This window comes from Daphnia magna, linkage group LG4 (assembly GCF_020631705.1).
Source record: "Daphnia magna isolate NIES linkage group LG4, ASM2063170v1.1, whole genome shotgun sequence".
In the NCBI taxonomy this organism is placed as follows: Eukaryota; Metazoa; Arthropoda; class Branchiopoda; order Diplostraca; family Daphniidae; genus Daphnia; species Daphnia magna.
Window position 1 is genome coordinate 1,572,922 of NC_059185.1, and position 16,547 is coordinate 1,589,468.

Sequence of the window (16,547 nt, forward strand, 5' to 3'; positions counted from 1 at the left end):
AACACAAAATTTTCCTCTTGGAAAAGTGAAACTGAATGTCAATTTTGTGGTTCAAATTAAAAATGGGATAAATTTTCTAACTTAATTTAGTTTATTGATTTGATACACATTTATGGCATCAAATAACTTAGATGTAAGTACGACTATTTAAATAAAATTGTTTTAATCATTGAATTTGGGTCTAATTACACGCTCAAGTACTTATTTTCATGATATATATGTAGGTATAAAGGTGGTTTAATGGATCTTCGGCAGAGTATCAAAATAGAACTTGGCAGATTCGGTTGTTACCGTCCCACGTCCATTAGAATAATTTCTAACACATTGGGTACGGCTGTAATAGTAATCGTCAGTGGTCACATGGGAGATGTTCATGTGATCGACGGATGTCGTCAGCCATCCAATATGGCGACGTTGATCGCATGGGTCTAGTACAGCAGGTAAACGTTCCCCAAATACTCTAATTTCGTATTGAGTTACAGAATAGAAATTTTTAAAATGAAATGATAAAAAATGCTCGTTATATTGTCTTACGTAGTTAAATTGGAAGAGAAATAGATATTGACATCAGCTTTTTCTGCACAGATGCCGGTCCAGTAGAGATCCTCCAATGATAACATAGGGGTGGTTTGACAAGCAGCCAACAAAGGAAGAATTGCACTTCCGTGCAGCAAATAAGCTGGTCCACCCAAATAGCCGGGATAGGTGTTCCATGGCCATTCTTGGTAAGTGACTTTCCATTTGCCATCTATTTTCAAATAGTATTTTTCTCTGTTACGAAGGTATTGTTAGATTTGCCAGGTTTGATGCCTTTTTTTTTTGTTGAACGTACTACTACCTCGATCAGGAGTGAAAGGAACACTAGCAACCCCAAAAATACTGTGATTGAATTGACGATAGGATTGAATGAATTGAGCTAGATTCCGTACGTTTACGTAAACATCATCGTCTACTTTAAGAACAAAGTCCACATTGGCACAGTTTTTGTACAACCAGTTAATTAAAGCAGCCATTTTCAACGATAGATTTTCGTAAAAATCCGGTATTTCTACTTGAATGATGTCACCATAAGTTTTACTCTCTTCTTCGATCTGGCTTTGTGTCAAAGTATCGTTTGACGTTCCCACTAAAAAAACAGAACGAGCCATCCTCAGCAGACCATCTTCGTTAGCAGCTTTTAAATGTTTTCTCCATGTTTGTCGAATCATATTCCGCTTGAGAAAATTGCCAGTTGCTGAAAGCGTAGCTATGAAAACACTTTGGTTCACATCTTGGCATGGATGAATACTAATTGGATATCGAAAAGAAAGGATGTCGTTCAACACTGTCCCAAATTCAGGTTTGAGGGGTTTCACGATGTTGGTTAATGGCAACAATCCATCACGGGCCACTATGTATTGGGTATAATTTTCCACACCAGGATACATAGTATTACGCAGCGATGCAGCCATGTAATTAAAAAAGTCACGCTTAATAGTCACATTTGATTGTTCCATACTAATATTTTGCTCTGAAGTTTGTTTTGATTGAAGTGGCGTTATCAATACTTCTTCCTGTGATTTATTTTCATAATGAATTGATTTCGGCAGACGTCCAATCTGGGTTCAAGACAGTTTGATTTGGTTTTAGCAGGAAGCTTACAGTTATTTACTCAACATCTAAAGTTTGTTTACCTGTTGAGAAGAGATGTCGGTCTGTTGGATAAAGTAAATAATGTAAATAACACAAGCTACCGTTGCTAATAACAATACTGCACTACCGAAAGAAAATTTGGTATCCATCAACTTAAAATTAGGATTTTTCTCATTGAAATTTTGTTTGTTCATGAAAAACACGCATCAAGTGACTACCTGTGTCCGGCTCGGCTTGAAAACTGAACCGCTTGGAAGTTGGGAGAAAGTAACGGAACATTCTAGAAGTAAAACCCGTTTTTGCACAACCTTATGCAGGGGAATTGATTTATTTTTTGTCTTTCAGGCTTATCGTCATGATCATGATTTTCCTCTTCAATTCGAAAAACAATTACTTTTAATGGAACAAAGATTTTTTGTTTTGCATTGCCAATCTTCTTACTTTGAGGAGAGACGGTTTGTCGACTAAAATTACTTGGTGATTTTGTGGTAATTACCGTTCCGTTAATTAGCTCAGTTCACTGTCGATTGCAAAGCCTTTTGTTAGGTAAATTGATGTATCTTCAAGTTTTATAACGACATTTTTGTCCTCCGTGTTATTGTTACAATAATTAGTTTTTCTTCCGATGGAAATTTGGAAATTTAAGTCCCAGAGAAATGACATGCGTGCCAGCGGCTATGTGTACAATGCTCATTCTGTTATTACCTTTCCATACGTAGCACAAGTGCATACCACCTGCGTTTTGTTATCGGATTTCGACGGAAACAAATGCGTGAGTTTTCCGTAGTCTAGTCCATATTTCAGAACTGCAAGTACACTTGTTTAGTAATCTAAACCTGCAGTAAACCCGACCCCATTCCTATCTTTCGAGCATTTTAAAAGCTGTTTGCCAGATCGTGCAAGAAAAAGTCTACGTATTAAATGCCGTGAAAATGATCGACTCAGTACTGGAGTAGACTGAAAAGAATAAACGCTGCTAATTTGAGCCAGCGCTTTAGATATTGCTCACCATGTTTCGTCTTCTTCGACAATCTTCCGTGTCACTGCTTGTTGGTGTTGTTTTTGGCTGCAGCGTCATCGCTTTCTTGAATCAGTCACTTAACCTAAGGTAATTTCCTTATGCTATGTTTACTCTGTATCATGGCAACATGATTATGTAATAAAAATTAACTCTATTCTATCTAGATTTTACCAAAAAAATGTCGCCAATGGTGATAGGAAACAAGAGCTTAATACAATCAAATCTCACGCTGAAAATGTCATTGTGGGTAAGTATTAAAGAAATTAAATCCTATTATCCTGCGTCAACGTAATAATTTGTGCTGTGTGTGTTATCATCTGTTATAGATAAAAAAGGAAAAGATCTGTATGATAAAGTACGTATTCTTTGCTGGGTGATGACTACTCCCGCCAATCACGAAACTAAAGCTTTGGCCGTCAAAGAAACATGGGGTCCTCGCTGCAACGTTTTACTGTTTATGAGTTCTACAAACGGTTGGTATTTTTATTAACCAAGCAGACATCAATTTGTGATTTATGTCTGATATTAAAAGATACGAAGCTTCCAACGGTTGGGCTACCAGTGGGAGAAGGTCGAGATGCGCTATGGGGAAAGACTCGGGAGGCATTTCGTTATGTGTGGGAACGTTATCAAGATAAAGTCGATTGGTTTCTTAAAGCTGACGACGACACGTAAGTATTGAAAATTTATTGCGATGCTGGATTTATTCTAAGAATTTTTTTTATTTAAATGTTTAGGTATGTTATCGTAGAAAATCTGCGTTATTTTCTTTCCGGATTTAACACATCTCAACCACTGTATTTCGGCCACAAATTTAAAACGATTGTTAAAAATGGTTACTTCAGTGGTGGTGCTGGTAAGCTTTTTAATCTTACGACCAATTTTGTGGAATTTGTAATACCATTCGCAAACGATTATTTTTTTCAAGGTTATGCATTGAGCAAAGAAGCTACCAGGAGATTTGCAACAATAGGGTGAATTACAATTATAGCTGATGTTAAGCATAAGATTTTGTGGTAATGACTCTTTTTGTAGATACCATAACGAATCCCTTTGCCGGAAGGATCATAGAGGAGCCGAAGATGCAGAAATGGGTTTGTTTGTTTTGTTTTCCTCGTAAAAAGTAGAAAATTGTGTTATTTTACTAATTTCGTCTGAATTTCTAAGGAAATTGCATGGAAAAGTTGAACGTCTCAGCAATGGACACGAGAGATTCGCAAGGGAGAGGAAGATTCTTTCCGTTCGGTGCAGATTCTCACTATTTTCCTGGTGAAATCCATTCCGGCGACTATTGGTACTGGGATTACATTTACTACCCTCCTACCCAGGCATGTATCTCTTATGATAGTGGGTTTAATTGGCAAAATTAACGTGTTTAACTGAATGCTATTAGGGACGTAATTGCTGTTCAGATAGCACTATATCCTTCCATTACATTGACCAAAGAACCATGTACATACTGGATCTCTTCTTCTATCAAATTCGTCCTTTTGGGTTGGTGGACAATCGTCCTGCAATTCCAGAACCACCACCAGATGTAAATCTCACTGCCCCTCGCTGGTTTGCCCCACCAAAGCCCACGACATCCCCGCCTCCTACGACGATCCCAACATCAACGAAGAGTACGACAACCTTGAAACCAAAGACAACTACTAGCCAAACAACCTTGAAACTCAATATCACTAGTCAAACAAGCGCTCCAGTTACAACGAAGAAGGTAGAGGCCCAGAAAATTGTTGATTCAAATAGCACAAAGGTGAACGCAAGCACTACGAAGAAAAACTGACAGGTTTTTTAAAATTTTGTCATTAATATTTTGCAAATAGTTCATTTGCAATCCTCTTCATAACATAACAAATCCATAAGGTATCAATTTAATCCGAAGGTGCCATTATGCTTGTGTGTTGAAACCGATTTGGTAAACTTGTTGAAAGTTAACGAAAAATCGATGGTGTGTCACAACGAGGTGTTTACTTTCCTCTTAAGGATTCAACTCTCAGCTAAAGATTTTAATTCTTTAGGTAAGACACATTCGTCAATCAAATGCAAATTTTTTATCAAAATACCAAGCCTAGGTAAGCGCAAATCATAGCGTAGATGGAGGCTTCAGTATCTATATTTTCAGTCTCATATAATGGTTAAATTGTGTTTCAAGAAGGATTGTACTAATGCGGAAATAGCTTAGCTGAAAAATGAGATAATCAATATGAAAAAAAAAAAAAAAAACTGGTGTAGCATCAGAAGGTGGAATTTTGCCATCTTACTTATGGAGTTGCTGGTCCGGTAGTTAAAGACACTGATGTTGTTGCAGCAGTTCTTTCTGTTGGTATTATGATGGTGCTGATCATGCCCGTTTAGCATATTCTTTCACAATCCATCAATTGTTTACATATTTGGAAACACGCTTGAAGACGACACCTCTCACATAAGCAGATTAATCATTGAACGGAGCTACTGATTCCGATTAAAACTCCAACAACCTAAATGGACCCACCGTAATCTCCCTAATATTTAGTAATTTAACCGATCCAAATGAATTAATGCAACGAATATTTGGCTGAATGAAGCTCTTTGTTAAATTTACCTAGCAAATGGATTTCCCAGTAGTGTCATGGTAGTGTACTTGCATAACTGCAATCTGCCATTGTAGTTGTCATGAATGGATTTGTTCTTATCTGCAAGCTAACTGGTTTTTTGATCACGCAACGGTCGTTCCATCTGTTTTCGATAACAGGCGTTAGTCAGCGGCAGCCGAATTTATTGGATGTCTAATTTTTGGTCTTTTAAGTTTAGAAATGACAACAATTTGAAAAGCAAACTCAGAAAAAAAAAAAAAAATACAGCGGTAAAACTGCTGGTGAAGTACTGTTTTTCCATCGACACCAGGCCATGCTTTTATACATTATCCACCCCAGATAGTTTCATCCGGGCGTACTCTTCCTTAGTGACATCCATGACATGCATATTAGGGTCTCCCCCAAATCTCTCCGGTTGCTACATTAGTTAAGAATTTAGCTTTCTCTGGATCGATTTACACCAGGTAACTAAAAGGGTGTGCACATTTTTTGAGCGGCTAGCCTTTAAAAGCAAATTTTTTTTTGGTATTGTATTGCTATTTTAAATGTTTAATATCAAAGCCTTAAGAACGAATCAGCATTGTATGCATCACTATATACCATCTTGTCAGTCAGCAACAAACATAACTTGCTCAGCAGGCATAGCAAACAAGGGATATGAAAAATTAAAGGAGGAACTCCTTCATTTGTACCTGACTCGTGTTAAACGACCGAAACAGCCATGTGAATATGTGAACTATCAATTATGGTAAGGTAATGTAAACACACGCAAAAAATTCAATCACCAAAACTAGAAAAATGTCATATTAGTGTCAAAGCCTTGACGTAGAAGCCATAACCTTGACGTTTGAGTGTCGATTTTTTGCAAAAGGAAAGAAACAACCCCTTTGTTTTCGAAATAGAATTCATAAGAGAAAAAGTTTCACCTATCATATTTATACAAATTTAGTTTTCATAATCGATTTCGTTTCTCAAGGAACTGCCAACAAAACGTAAAAAAGGGCAAAACGTACGTACGTACGTAGGAAGGGAACGATATTTCTTACCATACCCTTTCGGAAATGGGAAGGTTTAAAAGAAGTTAGTTGTAAGCTAAATATACCAGTCAACAGTCGACCAAGATGGCGACTGCCAGGTAATTTTGTGTGGTGCAATCACTTTAGTGGAAAAAGGGTTGAGGATAGTTAAAATGTTATTTGTTTATTTGGAAAACCTTGTGCAAGGTAATGGATTTAATTTTGCGTTTTCAGGTTACATTTATGAAATTGACTCTCTTCTTTCCATTGAAAATAAATATAGTTAATAGATATTTAAAGCTAAATTTTTTTTTCTTTAAAATTTAGTTGTCTAACATGTTACTGTAGCAAAATTGCATAGTTTAGCTGTAAATTAAGCGTAAAGTTGTCTTAAGGGCTTAAGGCCAGCCTCTTGATTTTCGGTCACCCGGCCCCGGCCATTTTGTTTGGGTTATGTATTATTTTTAGGTAGTAGGAAACCACAGCATTAGCATTAGCTTGTTTGTGGATTTTGTGGGTTGCTATTTCTTTCAACAGCATTGCGTCACTTTGCTGCTAAAATCTAAAAACAAGCTAATGCTAATGCTGTGGTTGAAACTATTTAAAAAAAAAAAAAAAATCGCTATCAATCCCTTTTTTTTTTAAATCTCTGTCAATTCCACTGCTCTAAGGAGAGAATGTTGTACCGACCAAAATTGCTTGGTGATTTTGTGATAATAATGACCGATCCATCCATTGTCTTTTCGCTCTGGTTCACTGTTGATTGCAAACCGGTTTACTAGTAAAATTGATTTACCTCCATCTTTTTAACATTATATAATTTATCCTCATTGTTATTCATTACCAAAATTAAGTTTTAAAAGTTTTTTTCTGTGGAAATTTAGAAATTCAAGTGCCAGAGAAAAGACGTGCGTGACAGCCACTAAGTGTGCTGGTGTTCGCATTCTGCGGCATTCTGTTATTACCTTTCCATACGTAGCACAAGTGCATACCACCTGCGTTTCGTTATCGGATTTCAACGGAAGCAAATGCGTGAATTTTCTTTAGTCTAGTCCATATTTTAGAACTGCAAGCTACACTTGTTTCCGCTTGTTTAGTGATCCAACCTGCAGTAGACCCGACCCCATTCCTATATTTCGAGGATTTTAGAAGCGAATTGCCACATCACGCAAGAAAAAGTCTACGCATTAAATTCCGTAAAAATGCTCGACTCAGTACTAGAGTTGACTGAAAAGAATAAACGCTGCTATTTTGAGCCAGCGCTTTAGATACGGCTCACCATGTTTCGTCTTCTTCGACAATCTTTCGTGTCGCTGCTTGTTAGTGTTGTCGTTGGCTGCAGTGTCATCGCCTTCTTGTTTCAATCACTTAACCCACGGTAATTTCCCTATGTTCTGTTAACTGATAATTATGAAGTAAATTTAACTCTATTCTATCTAGATTTTATCAAAACAATGTCGCCGACGATAATAGGAAACATCAGGTAAATACAAGCAAATCCCAAACCATCCAAGTCATTGTGAGTAAGTATTCCTGAAATTAAATCAGAATTGTTGCTTCATAATATACTGTACATTTTTTTTGTGTTATGAATAATAGACGAAAAAGGACAAGATCTCAGTGATAAAGTACGTATTCTATGCTGGGTGATGACTTCTCCCGCCAATCACGAAACCAAAGCTTTGGCCGTCAAAGAAACATGGGGTCCTCGCTGCAACGTTTTACTTTTTATGAGCTCAACAAACGGTCGGTATTTTTATTTACATAGCAGACATCAATTATTGTGATTTATGTTTTATATTAAAAGATACGAAGCTTCCAACAGTTGGGCTACCAGTGGGAGAAGGTCGAGATGCACTATGGGGAAAAACTAGGGAGGCATTTCGTTATGTGTGGGAACGTTATCAAGATGAAGTGGATTGGATTCTTAAAGCTGACGACGACACGTAAGTGTTGAAAATTTATTTTGACGCCGGATTTGTTCTCAGCATTTTTACATTATTTGTTTATTGTCTAGGTATGTTATCGTAGAAAATCTGCGTTATTTTCTTTCCGGATTCAATACATTGGAACCATTGTATTTCGGCCACAAATTTAAAGCGATTGTTAAAAATGGTTTTTTCAGTGGTGGTGCTGGTAGGCCTAAGTTTATTAATTGTACTACCAAATTTGTGAAATTTGGAATACCACTCGTAAACGATTTTTTTTAAGGTTATGCATTGAGCAAAGAAGCTATCAGGAGATTTGTAACAATAGGGTAAGTTATTATTATAGCTGCTGTACGATTTTATAGTTTTCTCAAATTTTTTCGTAGATATCACAACGCCTCACTTTGCCGGAAGGATCATGGAGGAACTGAAGATGTAGAAATGGGTTTGTTTGTTTTTTCTCGCAAAAAGTAGAAAATTTCATTATTTTCCAAATTCCATTTGAATTTTGAAGCAAATTGCATGGAAAAGTTGAATGTCTCGGCGATGGACACGAGAGATTCGCAAGGTAGAGGAAGATTCTTTCCATTCGGCGTAAATTTTCACTATTTTCCTGGCGAAATTTATGCCGACGTTCATTGGTATTGGAATGCCATTTACTACCCTCCTACCCAGGCATGTATCTCCTTTGATAATCCTTTTAATTGGCGAATTTAACGCGTTTAACTGAATGCTATTAGGGGCGTAATTGCTGTTCAGATAGCACTATATCCTTCCATTACATTGACCAAAGAACCATGTACATACTGGATCTCTTCTTCTACCAAATTCGTCCTTTTGGGTTGGTGGACAATCGTCCTGCAATTCCAGAACCACCGCCAGATGTAAATCTCACTGCCCCTCGTTGGTTTGCCCCTCCAAAGCCCACGACCCCCACGCCTCCTACGACGATCCCAACATCAACAAAGGGTACGACAACCTTGAAACCCAACACAACTACTAGTCAAACAAGCGCTCCAAGTACCAAGAAGGTAGTAACCCAGAAAACGGTTGATTCAAGTAGCACTATGGTGAACGCAAACGCTACGAAGAAAAACTGAAAGGGCTATGAAGTTAGTCATTTGCAACTCTCGTCGGATCATGACAAAGTAAAATAGGTATATCAGTTTAATCAAAAGGTGCCATTATGCATGTGTTTTGAAACCCTTTCGATAAATTTGTTAAAAATGAATGAAAACATAACTTATCAATCAATATTCGACGATGTGTCACAACAAGGGGTTTACTTTCGTCTTAACGAATCAACTCACCGATTACGAATTTTCTTTCTCAGGTAAGACAAGTTTCAGTTCCCTTGGTCTTAATATCAATGTAAATTTATTGTGAAAATGCTAAGCCTAGGAATCGAAAACTATTGCATAAATAGATGCTCCAGTATTTTTATTTTCTATCTCAAAGACAAGGATAGTGCCAATATGGGAATAGGTGAACAGAAAAATTAGATAAACCAAAATTGGAAAAAAAACTGCCGTTGAATCAGAAGGTGGAACTTTCTTGTTTATAGAGTTGCTGCTTTGGTAGTTGCAGGCATTGCTGTTGTTGCTACAGTTGGTTCTGTCGGGATAACAATAGGATTGATTTCATCCCCGTTCAGCATATTCTCCACAATCCATCCATTGTTGACATAGGTAGAAACACGCGTGAAAACGGCACCCCTCTCACAAGCAGGTTTACCATTGAAAACTTTAACGTAGCTACTGATTCCGACTTGAACTCCACCGACTAAAATGGGCCCACCGTAGTCTCCCTAGTAATTTAACCAATCCCAATGAATTAATGCAACGAATATTTGGCTGAATCTCTTTGAAAATTTACCAAGCAAATGGATTTCCCAGTAGTGTACGTGCATAACTGCAACGTGTCATCGTAGTTGTCATGAATGGCTTCACAAGTGGATTTGTCCTTTATCTGCAAGCTAACCTGCTGCATTGATCGAGCAACGGTCGTTCCATCTGTTTTCATTAGATATGCGTTAGTTAACGGTAGTTGAAGTTATTAAAAAACTAATTAATTGATCTTTAAGGTTTAGGAATATCAAGAATTTTAAATAGCCAACTCACTGCTGAGGGTAAGACCCCAACCGGTGGCTATTCCAGTGGTTCCAGCATAAGACGGACTGCGTGCTACCTCTGGTGGCAACGTTACTTTTGCGATAAGCGTCAAGTCAACAGTTGAGTTCATTCGCAGAATAGCGATATCGTTGACCTACCGTCGTAGAAAAATCGTAAGTTTTGTAGGATTTGGTACGAATTTAAACTTACTCTAGTCATCTTGTTGTAATCTTTGTGGATTTGAATATCTTTGTCTAAAACGTAACGAATGATTCTCGTTGAATCCATTGGGACGATGGTGTAAACTCGCATTACGACTTGCAATTTGTCATAAGGTTTCCTATCATTCACGCGATTGAATCAGCACAAGAATTTGTGATTTCAGTTGTTTGACTTACGCATCAACGCAGCTGGCCGACGTGAGAATATGGTTTTCACTTATCACTGTCCCGCCACACAGAGTGGTCTCGCCACCTTTCGTTTTCAGAATTAACGCCTAGACATGTACGAAAAATGCGATTTTTGTTGGAAAGAGAATTATCCGTGACACCGAGTAATTGGATATCAGTAGACCAATTAAATTTAAATTGTAAAACAATTTATCTTAAATTTAAAAAAATCCTGCAGACCTTGTATTTGTGAGCTCCTTTCAAAACTGTAGTACCACCAACAACTTCGTCGAGTTCACCATCTTACGAATGCGAAGATAATAATATTGAGTTGTAATTTGCAAAGGTATAAAATAATTAAATGAACCTAATTTATAATAGACAAATTAGCAAAACGTACCGTAATTCAATGCGCAGACGAAATTTGTCCATACGAAAAGTAAGCAAAGAATCTAAAATATTAAATTGTTAGACAACAGTGTATGTCATTCCGACTAGATTGGTTAGTGTTATTTACTGGTTCACTTAGACTGACGAGTAATTGAAATCGTGTATACTTACTGGAAAGAGAATCGTGGATTTCGACATGATGCTGGGATGACTTGCTGGGGTAAGTACTTGTCTATCGCTGCTGATTTTGTCCAGTACTTGTTGGCCTTTTTATACCAAATCCATGCTGTCTTCTGTACCAGTGGACATGGCGTCAGGTAGTTGGCAATAATTCTCTATGACGATGAGAGATGATCGAATAACTAGGTCGCAACCTGGGCACTGTTTATCTCTGCTCCACCTGGTATTCGCCCTCTGCCACATTAGAAACGTATTTCAACTGTCAGTATACGTCAAAGACGGCCAGTAGGGGGAGGTTTCGGGAGAGCAAAAGATGACCTGGAAATGTATTGATGGAAAATTTACCCAATTTAGCACAGTTTAACCATGTCATCCTGTTTGACCTGAATTAGACGAAAAACCAGTTGTCCTAATATGTACAGAATTTTTAAGTATGAAGTACTTCCACCCGCGCAGTCCGACCTCGTTTAGCGATTTTGGCAAGTGTCTAATGTTTTAACAGCCGGATGATCAGCGTCATAGATTCCCCTTACGTCATTTATAGATAGGTTAATCAGTCAATAGAATAAAAACGTACGCAAGGTTTTTCCGAGGAAGACAAATTGAGGACACCATCTGATTAAATACATTGTCAGGTCGATGCTGAGCTCAATCCCAATCTGACTACATAGACCAATCATTCAGTTTACCGAATTTAAGTAGATCAGTAAGTTAACGCTATTTAAACCTCATTGAATGACACGGTATAACTTCCACTCGAATGCTCTTTCAGGAGTAAATTTAACAAGAATTGATGCTTCTAATATTATATATTTCACCGATAACCAACAACCAGTAATACAAAGCGGAAACAGTACAGGATTGGATGGCATTAAATCAGACATGGCTGATTTAATCAAATGCAATTTGAAGCCAAGTGGGGAGAAAAGAACGAGCTAAATTACACACTACTTCTACATTGCTAACTGTAGCAGCTTGAACTTCAGCAACTCATATGGGATCTATCTAAATTTAATGCGAATTCAAGTAAATCTCATTTTTACTGGAATAACCAAGTTGCATTCCAAAATGAAGCTCCTGCCACGTAACAAAACGTTTAGCCAATGGCGGCTAAACGTTAAAAAGTAAGCCGCTGGAACTTGGGTTATCAGGTTAACTGTTTGCGTAATGGTCGAGTTTGAAAAGAGGAACGAGCTAACCGTCGTCGTATAGCTAATGCGGTCAACGCAGTTGTTAACTGAGTCACCAATGTTACTAGAACTACTGCTGTTGAGGTCGACTTGATTGCCAATGTAGACGTAAAGAAATAGTTACCGTTTCACATGAAGCCATTGTTTCCGAAGCTACTGCCAATCAGATATCATGGTGTCGATTCGTTATTCGGTGAAGATGACTGCTTGTTACCGAAACCTCTTATTCTCGATTGGGTTTCGGGAAAGTCATTCATGTCTTGTTGGGTATATGTATCAATTATGACTATTAGAATCCAATTGGTATTTTACCGTGGGTATTAAAAGCGGCTGGTAATGATTGGCAAAGTCTTGTGATGGATAGTTCGATAGCCATCGTTCGAGAGTATGGGTGACGAAGGTAAAACCTCTGAGAAATGACCAATAGGGCCATCAAGAAGACCAACTCGAATTTCATCTAGAATTAAAATGTTTGTCAAATCTCAATTAACTTATGGCCATTTATACCTTGTAATTCAGGACCCAGCTGGAACCAAAACAGTGGAAGAACTGCTGATGAGATTCTGCGTTTCCAACGACATCACCCACCACAGGTATTGTCTTATTGTCCTGTCATTCTCTTCCTTAGTGATATTCGTAACATGTAAATTTTGGTATCTCCCTAATCTCTACCGTTACTATATTAGTTAAAAGAAAAGCTATCCTTGCACCGTTAACACCAGATAAATATAAGGTTGTGCAAATTTATTCCCTTCGAACAGAAGAGCAGCCAATCTTAATTATTTTGTGTTATATAGCTAATGAAAATGTTTGATATTGTAGCCTTGAGAACGAATTAGCACAGTATCACTACCTCATGTTGTCTATACGCAACAAACATAACGTGATTAGTATAGCGACCAGGTGGACTGAACAAATTAAAGGGGAAACTCTCCAATTTGTGACGCGTGTAAAACGACCGAAACCGTTAAGTGAACCATCAATTATGACGGGTAGAGTATATACACTAAAAAACACAATCTTTTTTCAGTATGATTCCAATCATCATTAATTTGCAGAATGCATAATGCCCCAGGATTGCACGAGGCGCTGCGGGCAATTGTAGTTAAGACAGGTGTTTTATTTTGCAAGGTAAGCGAAATTTTCAAAATCCTAGATTAGCTCGCATAAACCTTTCCGTAACACTGTCCAGATGTCAATTCTTTTTCTCTATGTTGAGAAAGTTTATCGACCAAAATTGCTTAGTGATTTTGTGATAATGACCGTTCCATCAATGGTCTTCTCGCTCAAGTTGATTGCAAACTCGCTTGTTAGTCTAATTTAAGTACCTTCGACTTTTAAAACGTAAAATGATTGATCCTCCATGTTATTTGTTTTAAAAATTTTGAAATTCAAATGCCGTTATGTGTAACGTGCTGCGCATTGTATTATTACCTTTCTATACGTATAGCACATGTGCATACCACCTGCGTTTTGTTATCGGATTTCAACGAAAACAAATGCGTCAGTTTTCCGTAGTCTAGTCCTTTTTTTTTTTTTAATCTGCAAGTACACTTGTTTAGTAATACATGCCAGCAGTAAATATATATCCCATTTTAAAAGCTGCTTGCCACATCATGCAAGAAAAATGCTGCAAAAATGCTCGATTCAGTGCTGGAGTTGACTCGATAGAATTAACGCTGTTTATTTTAGCAAGCGTGTTAGATATTGCTCACAATGTTTCGTCTTCTTCGACAATCTTTCGTGTCGCTGCTTGTTAGTGTTGTCGTTGGCTGCATTGTCATCGCCTTCTTGAATCAATCACTTAACCCACGGTAATTTCACTATATTCTGTTAACTGATAATTTTGAACTAAAGTTAACTTTATTCTATCCAGATTTTATCGAAACAATGTCGCCAACGTTGATATGAAACAAATAAATACAATTAAATCTCGCGCCAACGATGTCATTGTGGGTAAGTGTTTCAGAAATTAGATCATATTTTGTTGCGTCATAATATAGTAGATTTTGTGTGTGTTTGTGTGTTTTGAATAATAGATAAAAAAGGAAAAGATCTGTATGATAAAGTCCGTATTCTGTGCTGGGTGATGACCACTCCAGCCAATCACGAAACTAAAGCTTTAGCCGTAAAAGAAACATGGGGTCCTCGTTGCAACGTTTTACTGTTTATGAGTTCAGCAAACGGTCAGTATTTCTTTACATAAGTAAACATCAATTTGTGATTTATGTTTGATATTAAAAGATACGAAGCTCCCAGCGATTGGGCTACCAGTGGGAGAAGGTCGAGAGGAACTATGGGGAAAGACTCGGGAGGCATTTCGTTATGTGTGGGAACGTTATCAAGATGAAGTCGATTGGTTTTTTAAGGCTGACGATGACACGTAAATAATGAAAACTTATTCCGGAATCGCTGGGATAGTTCTATTCAATTTTTATTTATTTTTATGTTTAGGTATGTTATTGTGGAAAATCTGCGTTATTTCCTTTCCGGATTTAACACATTGAAACCATCGTATTTCGGCAACAAATTTAAAACACTTGTTGACAATGGTTTTATCAGTGGTGGGGCTGGTAAGCTTATTTATTTTATCACCAAGTTTGTGGAATTTTGAATACAATTTGTAAACAACAATTTTTTAAAGGTTATGCGTTAAGCAAAGAAGCTACCAGGAGATTTGTAACAATAGGGTAAGTTATCATTATAGCTGATGTTAAATATACGAATTTATGGATGTTTAAATTTTTATTTTTTGGAGATACCATAACGAATCACTTTGCCGGAAGGACCACGGAGGAGCAGAAGATGTAGAAATGGGTTTGTTTATTTTTCTCTCTTGAAAACTATAAAATTTCATTGTTTTCCTAATTTTATTTGAATTTTCAAGGATATTGCATGCAAAATTTGAATGTCTCGGCAATGGACACGAGAGATTCACAAGGCAAAGCAAGATTCTTCACGTTCGCTGCAGAATCTCACTATTTCCCTGGGGAAATCTATTCCGGCGACTACTGGTACTGGGATTACATGTACTACCCTCCTACCCAGGCATGTATCTTCTATGATAATCCGTTTAATCAGCGAATTTAACGTGTTTACCTGAATTAGGGTCGTAATTGTTGCTCGGATAGCACTATATCCTTCCATTACATTGACCAAAGAACCATGTACATACTGGATCTCTTCTTCTATCAAATTCGTCCTTTTGGGTTGGTGGACAACCGACCTGCAATTCCAGAACCACCGCCAGATGTAAACCTCACTGCCCCTCGTTGGTTTGCCCCACCAATGCCCACGACATCCCCTCCTCCTAAGACGATCCCAACATCAACGAAGAGTACGACAACTTTGAAACCCAACACAACTACTAGTCAAACTACCTTGAAACCCAGTATCACTAGTAAAACAAGCGCTCCAGGTATAACGAAGAAGGTAGAGGCCCAGAAAATTGTTGCTTCAAATAACACAACGAAGAATACAAATACTACGAAGAAAAACTGACATAGCTTAAAACTAAGTCAGCAATATTTTGAAATAGTTGATTCGCAATTCTCTTTATAAGATAGCAAAACAGGTATCAATTTAATCAAAAGGTGTTATACTTGTGTGTCGAAACCAATTTGATAAACTTGTTGAAAGATAACGAAAATTCAACGGCGTGTCATGACAAGTTGTTAACATTACTATTTAGGATTCAACTCTCAGCTAAAGATTGTAATTCATCTATACAGGTAAGATACATTTCAGTTCCCTCTGTCGTCAGTCAACGTAAACTTATTATCAAATTGTCATGCCTTTCTATATTACATTTTTATACCAAATTGATGTTTTCCTCTGTAACAGTAGTGTCCTGTAATTGATAATTATTCTGCGTTACGATGACCGACAACTTTCACCGATAACCAACATCCAGTTATAGAAGGAGGAAACAGTACAGGATTGGATGGCATTAAATCAGACATAGCTAAATGAAACGTGTCAATTTTACGTAATTTGAAGCCAAGTTAGGAGAAAAGCACAAGCTAAGGTTAGTTCTACATTGCTAACTGTGGCAGTTTGAACTTCAGCGACTCATATGGTTCCTAGCTAAATCTAACACGAATTCAGATAATCT

General features: G+C 37.4%; 5 protein-coding genes and 1 long non-coding RNA gene across 9 annotated transcripts; 3 read left to right on the forward strand and 3 right to left on the reverse strand.

The window, feature by feature from the left end:
- Window positions 1-146: 146 nt before the first annotated feature.
- On the reverse strand, window positions 147-1,826 carry LOC116920093 (beta-1,3-galactosyltransferase 5). The gene is made up of 4 exons (XM_032926151.2): window positions 1,674-1,826; window positions 839-1,598; window positions 535-748; window positions 147-460 (listed from the first exon to the last, which is right to left on the reverse strand). Exons 1-4 carry the CDS (start codon window positions 1,824-1,826, stop codon window positions 238-240), a joined length of 1,350 nt encoding a protein of 449 aa, XP_032782042.2. The 3' UTR covers window positions 147-237.
- Window positions 1,827-2,597: 771 nt separating this feature from the next.
- LOC116921257 (glycoprotein-N-acetylgalactosamine 3-beta-galactosyltransferase 1) lies at window positions 2,598-4,615 on the forward strand. Its single transcript, XM_032927525.2, has 9 exons — window positions 2,598-2,740; window positions 2,818-2,900; window positions 2,980-3,126; window positions 3,186-3,324; window positions 3,391-3,509; window positions 3,582-3,627; window positions 3,689-3,747; window positions 3,821-3,981; window positions 4,047-4,615. Exons 1-9 carry the CDS (start codon window positions 2,643-2,645, stop codon window positions 4,437-4,439), a joined length of 1,245 nt encoding a protein of 414 aa, XP_032783416.1. The 5' UTR covers window positions 2,598-2,642; the 3' UTR covers window positions 4,440-4,615.
- On the reverse strand, window positions 4,491-6,066 carry LOC116921266. Of its 2 annotated transcripts, XR_004393132.2 has the most exons (3): window positions 5,922-6,066; window positions 5,238-5,371; window positions 4,491-5,157 (listed from the first exon to the last, which is right to left on the reverse strand). It is a non-coding gene; the product is annotated as an uncharacterized LOC116921266 (long non-coding RNA). The 2 variants fall into 2 exon arrangements; XR_006646097.1 differs by having other exon boundaries at window positions 4,491-5,371.
- A 251-nt stretch (window positions 6,067-6,317) lies between these two features.
- On the forward strand, window positions 6,318-9,404 carry LOC116921256 (glycoprotein-N-acetylgalactosamine 3-beta-galactosyltransferase 1). Its single transcript, XM_032927524.2, has 10 exons — window positions 6,318-6,452; window positions 7,130-7,623; window positions 7,686-7,768; window positions 7,845-7,991; window positions 8,053-8,191; window positions 8,263-8,381; window positions 8,457-8,502; window positions 8,560-8,618; window positions 8,688-8,848; window positions 8,914-9,404. The coding sequence occupies exons 2-10, from the start codon at window positions 7,526-7,528 to the stop codon at window positions 9,271-9,273; spliced, it is 1,212 nt and encodes a 403-aa protein (XP_032783415.2). The 5' UTR covers window positions 6,318-6,452; window positions 7,130-7,525; the 3' UTR covers window positions 9,274-9,404.
- Window positions 9,405-9,596: 192 nt separating this feature from the next.
- On the reverse strand, window positions 9,597-11,343 carry LOC116921261 (chymotrypsin-2). Its single transcript, XM_032927529.2, has 8 exons — window positions 11,235-11,343; window positions 11,074-11,125; window positions 10,914-10,975; window positions 10,683-10,780; window positions 10,495-10,624; window positions 10,294-10,438; window positions 10,049-10,185; window positions 9,597-9,980 (listed from the first exon to the last, which is right to left on the reverse strand). The coding sequence occupies exons 1-8, from the start codon at window positions 11,259-11,261 to the stop codon at window positions 9,732-9,734; spliced, it is 900 nt and encodes a 299-aa protein (XP_032783420.1). The 5' UTR covers window positions 11,262-11,343; the 3' UTR covers window positions 9,597-9,731.
- A 1,608-nt stretch (window positions 11,344-12,951) lies between these two features.
- LOC116934119 (glycoprotein-N-acetylgalactosamine 3-beta-galactosyltransferase 1) lies at window positions 12,952-16,076 on the forward strand. 3 transcript variants are annotated; one of them, XM_045172991.1, is made up of 12 exons: window positions 12,952-13,026; window positions 13,256-13,425; window positions 13,492-13,564; window positions 14,126-14,247; window positions 14,310-14,389; window positions 14,473-14,619; window positions 14,678-14,816; window positions 14,888-15,006; window positions 15,078-15,123; window positions 15,192-15,250; window positions 15,321-15,481; window positions 15,542-16,076. In XM_045172991.1, the coding sequence occupies exons 4-12, from the start codon at window positions 14,150-14,152 to the stop codon at window positions 15,932-15,934; spliced, it is 1,242 nt and encodes a 413-aa protein (XP_045028926.1). In that variant the 5' UTR covers window positions 12,952-13,026; window positions 13,256-13,425; window positions 13,492-13,564; window positions 14,126-14,149; the 3' UTR covers window positions 15,935-16,076. The 3 variants fall into 3 exon arrangements, with proteins under 3 accessions (XP_045028926.1, XP_045028927.1, XP_045028925.1); XM_045172992.1 differs by having other exon boundaries at window positions 12,962-13,026; window positions 13,330-13,425; XM_045172990.1 differs by lacking the exons at window positions 12,952-13,026; window positions 13,256-13,425; window positions 13,492-13,564 and having other exon boundaries at window positions 14,010-14,247.
- Window positions 16,077-16,547: the final 471 nt, after the last annotated feature.

Bases quoted from the DNA above. Each gene is read 5' to 3' on its own strand.
- LOC116920093 (XM_032926151.2), bottom strand. From the start codon at position 1,826: ATGAACAAACAAAATTTCAATGAGAAAAATCCTAATTTTAAGTTGATG. The intron at 1,599-1,673 runs GTAAACAAACTT...TCTTGAACCCAG, and splicing joins CCGACATCTCTTCTCAACAG to ATTGGACGTCTGCCGAAATC. The intron at 749-838 runs GTAGTAGTACGT...ATTTGAAAATAG, and splicing joins TCCTTTCACTCCTGATCGAG to ATGGCAAATGGAAAGTCACT.
- LOC116921257 (XM_032927525.2), top strand. From the start codon at position 2,643: ATGTTTCGTCTTCTTCGACAATCTTCCGTGTCACTGCTTGTTGGTGTT. The intron at 2,901-2,979 runs GTAAGTATTAAA...CATCTGTTATAG, and splicing joins CGCTGAAAATGTCATTGTGG to ATAAAAAAGGAAAAGATCTG. The intron at 3,325-3,390 runs GTAAGTATTGAA...TTAAATGTTTAG, and splicing joins CTTAAAGCTGACGACGACAC to GTATGTTATCGTAGAAAATC.
- LOC116921256 (XM_032927524.2), top strand. From the start codon at position 7,526: ATGTTTCGTCTTCTTCGACAATCTTTCGTGTCGCTGCTTGTTAGTGTT. The intron at 8,619-8,687 runs GTTTGTTTGTTT...TGAATTTTGAAG, and splicing joins AACTGAAGATGTAGAAATGG to CAAATTGCATGGAAAAGTTG. The intron at 8,849-8,913 runs GCATGTATCTCC...GAATGCTATTAG, and splicing joins TTTACTACCCTCCTACCCAG to GGGCGTAATTGCTGTTCAGA.
- LOC116921261 (XM_032927529.2), bottom strand. From the start codon at position 11,261: ATGTCGAAATCCACGATTCTCTTTCCA. The intron at 10,976-11,073 runs GTACGTTTTGCT...CGCATTCGTAAG, and splicing joins CGTCTGCGCATTGAATTACG to ATGGTGAACTCGACGAAGTT. The intron at 10,781-10,913 runs GTCTGCAGGATT...GTACATGTCTAG, and splicing joins AAGGAGCTCACAAATACAAG to GCGTTAATTCTGAAAACGAA.
- LOC116934119 (XM_045172991.1), top strand. From the start codon at position 14,150: ATGTTTCGTCTTCTTCGACAATCTTTCGTGTCGCTGCTTGTTAGTGTT. The intron at 15,007-15,077 runs GTAAGCTTATTT...AATTTTTTAAAG, and splicing joins TTTTATCAGTGGTGGGGCTG to GTTATGCGTTAAGCAAAGAA. The intron at 15,251-15,320 runs GTTTGTTTATTT...TGAATTTTCAAG, and splicing joins AGCAGAAGATGTAGAAATGG to GATATTGCATGCAAAATTTG.